The 14,935-nt window shown below is 37.8% G+C and overlaps 1 protein-coding gene across 1 annotated transcript in view; it reads right to left on the bottom strand.

Annotated features, from left to right (window-relative positions):
• The window catches only part of PKHD1 (PKHD1 ciliary IPT domain containing fibrocystin/polyductin), a 433,649-nt gene that overhangs the window by 292,473 nt on the left and 126,241 nt on the right, over window positions 1–14,935 (bottom strand). Inside the window, exon 35 of the mRNA XM_054569476.1 lies at window positions 8,890–9,046. Within this exon, the coding sequence (XP_054425451.1) occupies window positions 8,890–9,046 (157 nt within the window). The remainder of the gene's footprint in view (window positions 1–8,889; window positions 9,047–14,935) is intronic.

Here is a 14,935-nt window from a genome sequence, read left to right on the forward strand (position 1 = left end):
CATTTCTAGCAAGTTCCCAGGTAATGCTGAAGTTGCTGATGGCAACCACACTTTGAGAAGCACTGCTCTAGGTAAAGTAAGTGATTGCTCTAGGCATCCAGACACTTGTGAAGGTTGCTACCATCTAACATGTTGAGAAATGCAAGGCTGGAATAACAGATGAATTCACTTCATCATTCAACCAACATGTACTGTTATTTTCCAGCCCTTCTGCTAGGTGCCAAGATCAAAACAGAAAAAGTTCAGTCTCCACATCCAGAAAGTCAGCATGAACTTTAAGTGCTCCAAGTGAACAGAAATATCCTGGTTTTAGTGAATTAGCCAACTTTACAGATAACTGAGAAAGACGGTAATGGTTATGACTCAGACTTTTACTTTTTGTAAAAACATAAAACTCCGTAAGTTAACCTTGTAAAGGAAAACTCAATATCAATTAAAAAGTATAAACATTTGTAGAAGAGAAGCTATATAGAAATATTTAAAGGAACTCAAATACTGAGATATAAATAAGTGCCTTTATAACTACTGTTATCAATTACTGCTTAACTAAACCTTGATTTCCTCTCTACCTCCCGAAAACCATTACTTCCTTTTACCAAAAAAGCTTCTGGCATTTAAATGCTCCAAGCTCTCAGCTGTTCCATAGATTTATAGAAAGTCATTTAAGATCTTGAAAAGTAAGCCAGTATTTGTAAGGACAAACAGAAAAGACAAAACAAAAAATGAAAACAACAATGAAATTCTGTCTTTTCCTCAAAGCCTGTATTGGCCACGGCCACCTAAGAATCTCCCTAGCTATCAAGTTTCTCATTCATTCAACTAATCTTCTTCATATTCCTTATTAAAGTTCAGTTAGCATCGACCCAATCACATTTTGACCAGTCCTGCAATTTGATATACTTCTCTGAGCAATCTGTTTATTTGAAAGATTCCAAATATAATTATTCTCTGAATATTATAAACATGATTTTGCTAATAACATAATTTTTAGAAATGAAAGGTAACAGTTGTTCTCATAGTATTCATTTACTTAGAAAATGAGTATGCCTCCTACCCCCACCTCAAATATTATAGTACCTAAGAAATAATAGTAATAAAATGCTCAGTCCCCAGTGTATTTTAATATGCATAAGAATCCCAGATACATAAGCATCCCAGATTTCTAGCTTGACTCCCAGTCTAGACAAACAGGATGTGGGAATCATTAATCAACAAATGAAGTAGAGGGGTAAGGAGATATCAAGTCCTGAAGGACTAGTGAGGCATATTAAGGAGCGTAGGCTCTATCTTACAGGTTAACGGAAAGCCAGTGGAAGGTTTTAAGTAAGGAAGTTTAAAACATTTATCTTTCCTTATTGAAAATATTATACCTTCTGTGCTAGGAAGGAACTGGTCCCTTTTGTTAGCATTTTTTTATATTATAATATCCAAGTTGTCAAGACATAAAACTGTAAATTGTTTATTACCTAAATTGTTTAATGTCTGTCTGCCCATCTATTGAAAGCATGTCCCTTCTCACAGCAATGGCTTATCTTTCATTTAAAGCTAATCAAGTGTGTCTGGGACTGTTCTCTGGAGGTAAATAATGTAAGTCATTGCCTGACTGGGAAAAATGAGGGGTTTCAGAGCCAAGTGCCCCCCACATTATAAAGCCTTTGTCTCTGATCTTCTGATACACAAATAGTAAATGGAATTGGGCACTGTCTGGACCAAGACACTAATACTTGAGGATACCAGGAAGGACTCTGATCACAGAAAAATTTACAGCTAACGTTAGTGTGCCTCTTCAGGTCAGAAATTCATTCATTAGCCTATTTATTCAACAATTATTTGAGTGTCTGCCATGTGCTTGGAGATGGAATGGTCCTGGCAATAGAAAGGCAAGCAAAATAGACCTGGCTCCTGCTTCCTAAAGCTTGTAGCCTAGATTGCACCTTGCCAAAAGGAAAGTGAAGAAAACACACACACACCCTACCATATTAAATTTATAAAGAACTGATAAAAAATAATTCAAGTTCTTCACTAATTAAAAGTTAAATCAATGATACACTGAGTTTTGGATAGAGGCAAAAATTACCTCTCATGAAATAACTAACACCAACTTGTCACCAAGCAAATACTGACACATACAGACACACAAGGTAAAACGACTTATGGGCAGGTTTCAAAAAACTCATGTTAGTTCTTTCTGATGCTACCTTCTGGGGCACCAGCCTTGCAGACAAGAGAAAGAAGCATGCTAACTCTTCACTGTGCTTCCTCTGCAGGGCTGCATGTACAAACAACGTTAACATCTGCTAGAGGTTTATACAAGCCCCTTTCCTCCTGCAAAGGGAAGGCAGTCACCATCGTTTCCATTTTGTGCGTTCTTTTGAAGACCAGAGTCTTACCCAAAGCCACAGGAAAGTCTGAGACTGCCTCATATTTGAACTCGGGCTCCGAATTGGTTGACCAAACCAATGATTCACCTGTTGCACTCTCTGTACAAAATCATCCCATCCCCTGCCTTGAAAGGTAGCTGTGTTTCAACTGTTAGAGGAGGCAATTCAGTCCATCTTCACTTACAGCCTGCTGGCAGACAAACTATTTTAACTGACACATTTGCAACAAACTTTACCAGCCCACAATACATGTTGACCAAGAATTATATGTTATGGGAGAAATAATAATGTAGAATATTTCAATTTTATCAAAGCCCAGGCTGCCTTTAAGTAGACTTCCTTTAAATCCACACTGGTGCCCTGACTGGCATAGCTCAGTTGGTTGGCCATCATCCCTCAAACTGAAAGATCACCAGTTCAATTCCCTGTCGGGGCACATGCCTGGGTTTCTGGCTGAGTCCCTGTTTGGCAGTAAGCAAGAGGCAACTAATCGGTGTTTCTCTCACACATTCATGTTTCTCTCCCTCTCTTTCTCCTTTCCTTACGCTCTCTCTACAAATAAATAAATAAAATATTTTAAAATAAATAAATAAGTCCGAACTGGTACCTGTGAAGTCTTAAACCTGTAAGGATAGGGTAGTCTGCCCAGTGAATCACACAGACCTAATGCCCAGAGCAACCATAGGTAATGTTCCAGGCAAGTCCTGTTTCAGAACATACCCAGACATTGGGAGGTGAAGCATGCGCCTCCTGAAACTAAGCCTGATTCAGTGCTAACTGGAAATGATCACATGTATAATCCATGGGATAAAAAATGACTGTACTGTGTACAGCACTTAATACCTCACTCTGAAATCTTCAAACCCTTGCCAAGGGTGAAGGAATTCTACATGGAATTTAAGAGTGGGTCAAGAAAAGATATCTTATCTCAATAAGCCAAGAATATGCATTTGTACACCACTGAAATGCCAAATGTAATAGACAAGAGCTGAGTGTCATTTAAACACACAGACACTCACACACACAAGAGAAACTGAGACCATATAATCCAAAAGCGCTAGGGAAACATATTTCCACAGAGGCAAAATAACAAGGAGAATGGAAGCAAGCAAATGGATAGACTCTGCTACTTCCTCATCTGTATCCTTCCCTCTCTTACCACAGAAAGAAAAATACTTCAATATGCATTTTGAAGATAACAGAGGCAAAAGCAATTCCAGGTCTTTATTACCCAGCTAATTCTTTCAGTAACCCAGTTAGCTTTGTATATAGAAGCAGCCACTATCTGTAAATAAAATTGCAACATAGGCCTGATATTCAGCCATCTCTTCTGTTATCCCTATCAGTCAAAAAATGTTTTAAAATAAACTAACATAAATTGAGAGTTTACCCTGTACTAGGTCCTAAGCTAAGAGCTTTATAAATATACCCTTACTTAATACTCAAAACACCCACATAAGTCATACAATACACTGTAGACTTGCCACACAATAGCAAATAATAAATTTTAACCGTCTTGGTTAGTGTTGCTGTCACTATAAGAGATGTGACCCTAATGAGGAGAAATCGGAGGCTTATGGGGGCTGTGCAACTTGCCCAAGGTCACAGCAATGGAAAGGAACAGAGCCCAGATTCAGTCTCAGTTCTTTCTGACTCAAACTCCTGCCAAGCATTTAACTGCTTTGGTATACACCAGTAGACCAAGAAATAGAAAATCACATTAAAGGAAACTGGTGCACTATTAAGCAGCGCTAGAGACTGGATACAAGTTTCAGTTAAGCATTCTAAAGTGATAGCATTGCAAGTAGTAAGAAACGACAGTGCCTTCCTTTGGGAAACCCAACACCAAGGAAAGAGGGGTTTCTGCTGTTTATACTCCCCTGACTGGCCTTTCCTTCATCATTATCTCTGTCTACTTCATGTCAAGTTGCTTGACCACCAGAATAGAGAGAGGTCCATTGCTTCATTCAGGAAATATGAACGCTTCCCCAACTGCAGCCGCAAGCCCGGATGCGTAATGTCTCTGACATGAGGGTAACGTTCCTTCTTTGTTATTATGGCTCATCATAATTACTTGGAATAAAATAATAAATTTTAATTTAGCGATGCCTATGGCCGTTGGCATCTTAACATAAAAGAACGAAAAATATAATTAACTAAATCAAGGCAATATGCCTATTTCCATCCTAGCTCATTAGTATTAATTGATTGGGTTAATTCTCTTTTGTGTTTAACAGTACCCTCTGAAAAACAACTTTTAAAAAAAGAAGGAGAGAGCAATGGAAGAAAGAAATAAAGATGGTAAGTAAATAAAAGTTCTTGATATGTTGTTAATTAGGGAAAAGTAATAATAAATAAAGTTGAAATTTTGATTATGGTCACAAAATAACCTGCCATTTCTCAATTAAGTTCAGGAATCAGTGTATGTAGAATCATAAATAATGGAGAAAATTTTGTCTCTGATGCCATTTCCCAATTGCCTCAAAGAAATTTATAATCCTTCCTTCTACTATACAAATTGTACCTGCAAGAAAAAAATGTCAATTCTATTTTATAGGTGAAAATATAAGTACGGTACAGAGAGTTCAAGGTTCTGAGGGCCATGTGTACAAGTGTTGGTTTTTCTGATGTAGGAGCCTGGTCCTCTATGCATTAGGATGCTTGCTTCCACGAATGGAAAAATAATATAGAGGGTGCCATAATTTCGTAAAGTAGTTCTAAATGCAGCTCTTAGGTGATCTAGTTTTACTTTCACTCAGCACTCATTTTTTCAAAGTGTGTACATACTTTAATTAAAAAGTATTCTTTGTGAATATTGTGAAAATGACTGAATGTACTTCCACTACTTCATAGTTTATTTGATAAAGTCTTTTAAAGAAATTGTTTTATGGCTCAAAATTTTTCATGCTTTATCTGAGCCTATATAGGGAATCAGAAAAATAAAGAAAAATCCACTCTGCTATTTTTCTGATACCAGGAATAGGTATGAAAAAGATAAAAACAGATATTAAGATAGTGACTTGCTGTTGATGATGATAAGGATAATGATTTAATCTTATACAATATTTGAATAGCTTTTTATTATCCTTCAAGCACTTTCACACGTTATAAACCAAGAGAAGGCACTAGAGGTTTAAGGCCATGCATCAACCAGATATTTGAGAGTTGGCATCCTTCACCAGTTTCAAATGCCTTTTAGAAACAGAAAAATAATGTACGAGTGGATTTTATATCCCTAACAACTCACAATGACACACATTTATACACAGATATGTGTATGTATATTTGTATATGTAGTACATAAATGTGTGTGTGTGTATCAGAAAGAACAACTAAAAACAGTGTAAGTAAATCAGTTAAGAAAAGTGATATTTAAGAGCTTATAAATTATACTTTTTAAATTTCATCCAAGACCTGAGCCCTGTATCATTTTATTTATTCATTTATTCAACCATTTACATATATTCTTTGAGTCCTCATTATGTGTCAGGCACTGTCCTAGACACTGAAAGGAGGGTAGGTGAAGTCCTTTGCATTTTCTTAGCTTGTCGTTGCAGAAGAAACAGACTGTAAACAAACAAGTAAATTTATACTATGTTATGTGGTGATAAGTGCTATGAAGAAAAGTAATGCAAAATAAAAGAGAATAATTAGGAAGTGGCTGTAATTTTTAAAAGGATGGCCAAGCAAGGTCTCTCTGGTAAATTGACCTTTTCTCATAGAGGGAATGAAATAGGTAAGGCAGCCATATGAATATTTGTAGGAAGATTATTTCAGGCATAGGACACTATGAACAAAGGCCTTGCAGCAGGTGTGTTCCTGGTATATTCATAGAAGAGCCAGAGTAGATTGAGTGACAAGGAAGGCAAGGTCAACGAAGGGATCAGAGGTTTAATACTGGTGAGGACTTTAAATTTCATTTCTAGTGAAAGGAAAAGAAATGTGGGCAAGGGTGAGGGTTCAGGAAAGGAGTAACAAAACCTGACATATTTTTAAGGGACATGGAAAATATACTCTTGGGGAGTATTTTAGCATATAGCATAAAAGTAAATTACCAATGACTTAAACACATGAAAGCTTATTTTTCTATTACAAAAGGTAACCTCAGAAGTGAGCAGTCCCAGTTGCCATGACACTATGGCAAGTCCAAAGTGTTCAGGACCTAGGTTTCTTCTGTTCCTCTACTTCCTCATTCTTAACAAATTACCATGTGGTCAAAGATGGCAGCTGAAAATGTAGCTATCATAGTCATATTCTAGGACACTAAAGAGGAAGAAGGAAAGGCAAATAGAATGTGCTTCCTATCGGGTCAGTTCCACTCCAGGAAAGGTCCCAGGTGTCCTGTTCCACACTTCCCCTTGCATCTCATTGGCAGCTCTTAACCACAAAGGAGGCCAGGAATAAATTGCATTTGAGCTGGGTACATTGCTGCTCCAAGTAAAATTTGGGGCTCTGCTACTAAGGAAGTCAAAGAGTTAGAAACATGAAAATCAATTAAAAGGCCATTTGAAATGGTTCTGGACAAAAATTATGTTGATTAGGATTAAGTTAGCACCAATTGTTGTTATTTGGGGTACATATTGAAGATCCAGTCAACAAGATTCACTGATGGATAGGTCATGGGATATAAGAAAAAGAAAGAAGCCTAGGATGTCTCCAAGGTTTTTGGCCTGAGACACTAGACATATGCAGTTCTAGTAAGTGAGATGGGAAAGTTCCTCAAACTTATATTCTGTGTATATGCTGATATATATTGAATACATGATCAAAACCTGTTTTAGACTCAAATGATAAGCTCATCACCATCTCTCTACCACCCAACTCAGCTCTTACACCCTTGACACCCTGATTGCTCTGGACTGCATTCTGCTTCACTGCCTGCCTCACCTATTTCACAACTAGAGATTTTACCCTTTTGTATTTTCTCCTTTATTATTCTACCTTCAGTGATGATACACACTACTGACATTATATTATTCTTCACTTTTTCTTGTACCTCAAACAGATTTTCTAGGTCATTTAACAAGCATTCACAAGTCATCTGTTGAATTAAATTTGATCTGTGTCCTTTCCCTGTTCTCATTCTTTCTAGAAGTTGTGACCCTTATCTCTAAGATAAAAATAGGAGTTTTATCTTAGGCAACCCTGCTCCCTGCCAACAATTCCTGTATCCTATTTGTACAGAAACAGGTGTCCACTACTTTCACATTCCTACCAATGGTCCTCCTTCCTAACAGAAAAAGGAGATCCTTCAGATAACATACCTCCCCTCTTCACAGGTTGAGGCTCAACCCTCCCAAACCTGACTCACTTATTCTAAATAACGTGGGAGTTAAATATTGCCTGAACCAGGAATATTAAGGAAAATCATTATTGAAAGGTAACAGGTTGGGGCAAGTATTTTGGTTGCTCAGATCTTGAAATCTCTAAGAGTGAGAAGACAAGTGTATATTTCACATGTCCTTGCCTTTCTCTTGCCCTTTACTGTCCCTTTGACACCTCTTCTCCATCTGTAGTCCTTGGCTCTATCAACACCATTCCTTGATTGAACATTTACCTGAGACTGACAGACTATCCAGAGAGTCAGTTAGGCTAAAGCTGAGGACTTTTAGTGGGAAAACTTCTCCCAAATGGTATCAATAAAAGGCAAAAACCCTTGAGTGCCTGATGGGCATCTCATTTGTCAGCAGGTTTGACTCCTTTGGGAGAGTCCTGATTAAAGAACTACAAACAGTATCTTCTCTCTGAGCTGAGGCTTTAAGTTTGTCATTTCCTTCATCATTGCTAGTCTGTAGACAGTTGATGGCTGTCAGTAAGTCAACATTCCCCATGGCCAAGCAATTTTCATTCACCAATGAATAGAGTCACTTTGATAACCATTTGTTATTATCAGCCATTGAAATAGGCAGTAATTTTTATTCTCATTTAACAGATAAGGAAACAAAGAGGTGAAAAAGCTGGTTAGTCACTTGATGATGTGGTGAAGGAATTGAAATTTGAATTCTTAGTCTCTTCCAACTTCCCAGACCCTAGAGCTATGAGGCCAGTTTTGCAATAAGGAAGCCTATTTATATGACTTTCCATGGGACCAGGAAGTCAAAACCACAACAGGGTAAAAGCAAGAAAACATAGCTTTCTTGGCAGGGAATTTCAAAGGCAGCAGCATTAACCGATTTCAGAGCATTTTGCTATATTGTGGGGGCTGCCCTGGACAAGCATGACTACAAAGTGCTGGAATAAAAAAGCATATTCTTTAAGAACACTAGTAACTTCCTTGTATATAAAAATTAAAATAATCAAGCTCTGTGCTCATAAGAGTCCAAAGAACGTGTTTTCATTTTGAACCTTATGACCACTTCTTCCTGTCATAGTAAAATCTCAGTTTGGTCCCAGAATAAATTGTCAGTAAGTGCTGAAACTTATCCAAAAAATTACCCTCCTTCCTTTCCCCTAAAAGTGATAGGATTACATATGCTAATGTCATCACCGGTCTCCAAACTACACAGACCTTTAACGTGCACGAAGTTGAGGATGCTTGTATTGGTGTCTAGCAGGAGCAGCTGGCCCTTCTCCACCGTGACGTTGTCGCCATCTTGTGGCACTCTCTCAGGAAACCAGCTGTGAGCCCTTGACCACCTCTGGCAGAAATGAAAGGAAACATTGCCCTGGAAAACAGTTTTGTTATTTTGTTTTAAAGCAGGATAGTATGGGAAATCAATCAAGATAGAAACTCCTTACACTAAAATTTAAATATAGTTTTAAATGTCTTAATATAATTAGCCACCCCCTCTTTCTCATACAACTAAATCAAAGAGGAAAAACATGGAAGAGCAGAGTTATACTGGAAGTGCCTCTGGCATCCTCCCAAGACATGCTTGTAATGTTTCCTTACCCTTTCTTCCCAGCACAAAGCCCCTTCTACCAAAGAGATAAGGTAGATTCCATTTTTTTTATTTTTACAGATGTGTATTGAGTGTTGGACAAAAAGTCATAAATAGCCTGAAATAGAGAGAATTAAAATGTTCTGCAGGATGGGTGGCATTTTGCTTTATGTGACTGGTATAATTTTTCACTGGCTATACAGCCAAGCATCTCTTTTTTATAGGAACATTCTTCTTCCTAAGTGCTTAGATCCATCCTCCCACACTCTACCTGTTTTGATATTACTGAACTGCCTTTCCCTCCGCGCTTGGTGCATGAGTGCTGAAAAAGCCTGTGCACAGGTGAAATGCCAGCCAACTACAGGTGACAGCCCTGAACCTTTGAGTGAGGAGCAGGGACAAGACAGTGAGGAGCCCAGAGGAGGAGGCACCTCCTCCCCATCCGGTTTCAGACTCCCTCTCAGAACTCTGAGCTTTCCTATTTATGGTCACATGGAAATCGTGTGTTTTTCAAAAGAAGAGAATTAAAACCACAGAAAGCAGTATTTGGCTCATGCAAGAGGCTGAGATTATATCTAAATGTCTTGAGCAGTTATGGAACCATAATGATAATAAATATAATGAAATGAGAATAGAGAAGGTGATCCCCCTCAAGGTAACACATATAACATGTGTGTGCCTCTCGCCACACAGTCCTTCTTCCCACACAGATTCCAACCAAATGTGAAGTCTGAGTTCCTATAAAATAACTGCCTAGAAGGTCCTCTCATGAGGTGTTAGAAGCAGATGGGAGAAGATCATTAAGAAGAGAAGGCATGTTTATAATACCAATAACTACACCTACACAGCAAATAGTGCCCTGGAGTATTTCTGAGAGAAAAATGGAAAAATGTGTTGCCAGAAGAACCAGTGGATTTTCCAGGAGTGTGTACTTAATGCCCAGCTCAACAGTCACAAGTTCTATACCTAACCCAATCACCAAATAAGGAAAAGCAGGATGTTTTTTATTTTTTTACACCTACAAAGGAGAATATAAGTCAGTGACTCATATCAATTTAAGAGACAGAAAAACATAAGACATAGTTATAAGCAGCCCAGTATCACAGAAAGAAGGGCGTGTGGCACGTGAGCACTGTGATGATCTGCATGAACCTTGCCCCCACCATGCCGTCCATAGGCTCTAAAAGCAGCAGAGAATTTCAGCTCTCTGCTCACTTTACACTGACACTAGGTATAGGGAGGTAAAATTACAAAAAGTGCTCCCAAAAGGCTATATAGTATACATTCTTATAATCCTTTAATTGACTTTCAGAGACTCCATAAGGAGAAAAGGAAGGCAAATAGGAGGAGATTGGATTGGAATAAAGTGATAAGAAGGTGCAAATGACTGAATGAGATCAAAATAATAAAGTCAGCTGCAGAGAAGGATGAACCAGATCATCGGTAATGTGAGCCCTGAGTTCACCATAAAAGGGCATTTTAAAAAGTTTGGGTTTCTATACAGTCAGAGATAGAAAGGATCCTAGAGAAATCCTGTCCCTTCATTTCAAAGATGATGTTGACAGTCTCTCAGCCTAGAGCTGTTTAAGGTGGGCCCAGGAAACTATCATGTTAGTGATCCCCTCAGATGACAATTCTGCTTCAAAGTTTGAGGACCAGAGCACGGCAAGGGCTACCACGGAGGGGAATCGATCTGAAAAAGGAACCAGGGAGTTTCTTTCAAACCTTAATTTCAGGGTCTTAAGGAAGACTAACAAGTGGGATATGTGTGGATAAGCTGTAAGAAGTTTGAAGAATTCAGTGGCATAACTCTCTTTGAGACATTAACCTGGCAGTCAGATCTATAACTCAACTACAGAACTGCAAAGAAAACCAGGGCTCATGATGGAAATCACAATAGAAAGATCTGGAGCAACTAGACATTAATTAGATATTAGAGGGTCAAAGGAAGACCATTCCATGATGTCTTCCATTAATTAGTTTGAGAACATTTATGACTTAACAACTAGCACTGATGCCTGTTGCTAGCTCTAAGTGAATTTTAAAGACTTTCTCCCTTATTCTGAAACATGTGTCTGTATCGTTTGCTGCCTTTTGGCTTGGCCAGTCAACCTTCAAACTGTACTCAGTTTGCTGTACTCAGCCCCAACCCAGCAGATAAGAATGGCAGATATTGATATGTCCTCTGTCCAGTTGAGAAAGCAAAATCTCAAAGAATTTAATTGATGCGTCAAAGGTCACAAGGGTGGAAACAGATTGGACTCATGCAGAGCAATCTTTTTATTCATGGTGGCCTCTTCTGGAATGCTCCTCACAAAATAGCCCTCATATCTGCATAACTCATTCTCTTACTTCATTCAGGTCTCTGCTCAAATAACACCTCCTTCCCTGTCTCCTTATTAAAATATATCTCCAATCACTCCTTCTGCCCTAATACTGCTTCAGGTGTCATAGCATGTAATTCCTGATGTGTTTATCATATATTGAGCTTATTCAAATGAAAAACAGAGACTTCGTTTTGGTTATTGCTATATTCCTGATCCCCTAAAAAGTGTCTGGCACATAATAAGTGCACAGTAAAAATCAATGCTGCAATTTCTTAAATAAATCATCTACCTGCTAACCTCATGCACCCATTTATAGATATTCACGCAAAGACACACACAAAAGCACCTTCCTGACACAATAGATGGACAAATAGGTGATAAGGCCTATAATACTTATAAATGCTATATCACATAGGTCTCCTTATCCATTGGATTTAGCCCATATCATTTCACATTCCTTTTCAAACCTTATTTAAATTTAAACCAAATGATGATGACTGTATCTAAATTAAAACCTGAGAACTCAGATTCAGTTTCCCTATGAAATCTTCCACCAATTTTTTTCTTCACCTTAGCCTTCTCTATTCAGTGTGGTAAATTCCAAAAGAAGATAAATATAAAGCATTAAGTTTCAAGAGATCTAAGCTTTCTTGTGCCAAAATTCCTCCTTTGTATAATAAAGGTATCTTGAAAGGTATACATTTTTATTGATGATTCATGCTTTAGTTTATGATTGGCTAAATATTAAAGTCCCAGAAAATTCACACATCCTCAACTACCTAACAGCTAGCTGGGGAGTAGAAGAGCAATGTATCTCCATAATTGCAAGTTGTCAGTGAATCCATGATTACATGGACATGCCATAAGAATTTTAGCTCTGTTACATTTTCAGAGTTGACATGCTGATAGTATTACTGCCTTCACAGGGCAATGGCCCCTGAAACAGTGGGGATGGTTCACTTTCCAAGATCTTTATCCTCCAATACCTATCACCCTGATCCATTCAAGTAAAAAAAAAAAAGTGTTAACAGCATTGATATAAGACATCTTGTCAATATATTTGAGGGCCTCTCAGTTGACAATAATGTGCTGTTTTTGGTGAAAGTCATGCTCCGTGTCGTCAGCCCAGCTTACAGGTCAGTGTAGGTTTTGCTTCCACTGACTATGCTTCAAGCTCTTTCCACTCTAGTACTCATGGCATTCAGTCTTTAGCTTTAGTTTCTTTCTTTGAGATAAATTAATCACTCGCTACCATTCTGCAGATAAAGAAAATCATTTCCCCATGTGCATGTGGAGGTGGATGTAGAAATTATCCAGAACATGCCCTCATCTTTACCTCAGTATATGCAGCCCAAATAAACCAAAAAATAAAATACAAGCAAAAACTCTCCTGCCTCAGCTAGGAGGCTTACGCAATTTGTTTTCTTTTTATTGCATGTCAGCACTTCTCTAAACTTTAAGGAATGTGCAGTGTCTGCAAATCTCACATGTCACCTTAAATGTATTAGCAACACTACCAGAGTTATCTTGAAAGAAGTCAGTGATCAGCAAGTTGCAACACCAGGCAAGACCTTTTTGTGAGCGTATATGTTAAGCCGGGGTGGTGGAGGAGGTAGAACACGGGCATCTTTCTAGCCAAAATGCTTCCTGGATGACAAAGACAAGGAAGGACTGTTTTGACACCTCACCAGAATGCCTTCTTCTTCAGCGTGATAGCCTTGGAAACAGGAAAAGACAGGTCTCTGTCACGGACATTCTCTCAACCCCAACACTTTGTTTTCTCCATAGCACTTATCATTGCTGAAGCATGATATATTTGTTTGTAGTCAATCAACCTCCAGCAGAATGTTTCATGAGAGCTCCTTGGTTTTCTGCTGTATCCCTAGTACGTACAGCAATGGCTTGTATGGAGTAGGTACCCCCCAAACTATGTTTGAGTGAAGAAGGTCAGCTCTTACCTGGGCTCATGATTACTATGCCATAATTTAAAATATCATTTTAATAACTAAAAATATTTGATAAGAAGCTGATCATTGTTTTTAACTTTTTTCAGTGTTTTTACATAGAAATGTTTTTATAAAATCACATATTCATCTTTTCTTTTGTGACATCCTCTGTTAGTTTATGCATAGGATGCCCATTTTTCCTTCTTATATAAATGTCACTGGTACATTCTTCTTCATTCATAGGTTTTATATTTGCATGTTAATCCTCACCTAATTAAGAATTTATGTTAGTGGGAAATTTTCCTTTCTTTTTTAGCTTTTGTTTTTCCCCCAAATAGTTAACTATCATCACATCATTTATTAAATAACATTTGCTCTCCCAGCTAATAGTCCTGGCAATTTTAATAATAGCATTATAATGTTGGGTGATGTTAAAATTGTTGGCCAATTAAAATCCCAAATCTTTTATGTCTGAACTAATGTAAAGGCATCTCTCTCTCAGATACATGTGACCTCATCCTTGTCTTCAGGTGCTCATGTTATCATTGAGAAAAAGACAAATACCAAGATAATTAATATAAAGCCATGATTAATTCAATAATTAAAGGCATAACCAAGGTGCTATGGGAGTTCAGAGGATTACATGGCTGACCCTGGTAGAAACTGCCTTACAGATGGAATCCAGTACATTAATCACCTTTAAAAAAAAATATGGACACTACAGATAAATTAACACAGGCTGCGATCATTTTAGCTGATTATAAAACAAAAAAAAATTGCTCATTGTAGAAAAGTCAAACATCTACAAATCCAAGATTACAAATAGAGCCCCTGACCTATAATCTAATAACTCCTTAGGGAACAAAAAGGAAATTAAATTAGTTTGGCATAATTTGTTCCTACTGAGCTCATGCTAGCTCTAAGTGATCACTTTCTTTTTTCAGTGCTTATAAACCCCTCACAATTATGAGATAATATGAGAAAGTCCTTCCATACTGCCCAGAATGTTGACTACTCAAAGAAATGTCAACAATGCCTTTTGCAGGAGAACTTATACCTGATTCAGGCTTACCCTTTGTCCCCATCAGAAAATCAGGCAATTCACTATCTCATTTCTCTGTTCTATACACATCTTATACTCTGTGATTTCTCAGAGAACATTGACATTAGCTCAGTGTTTCGCACATGTAAGTTATGTTAGTACTCATGCGCTTCAGGAGACTATCGCAGTCTTCAAACAGAACAAATTTACAGAAACTTTCTTTATCTTTCCTTCCATTTGAATCTTCAAATCTCTTTTAACAATGTCTGTTCGAATTATAAGCCTGATTATTATTTCATCTATTGGAGAAAATAATGATAATAACACCTAGACATTATACTTACAGCATCACTAGTAC

This window comes from Pteronotus mesoamericanus, unplaced genomic scaffold (genome assembly GCF_021234165.1).
Source record: "Pteronotus mesoamericanus isolate MK-2021 breed Mesoamerican mustached bat unplaced genomic scaffold, CSHL_Meso_final contig_20, whole genome shotgun sequence".
Taxonomy (NCBI): domain Eukaryota; kingdom Metazoa; phylum Chordata; class Mammalia; order Chiroptera; family Mormoopidae; genus Pteronotus; species Pteronotus mesoamericanus.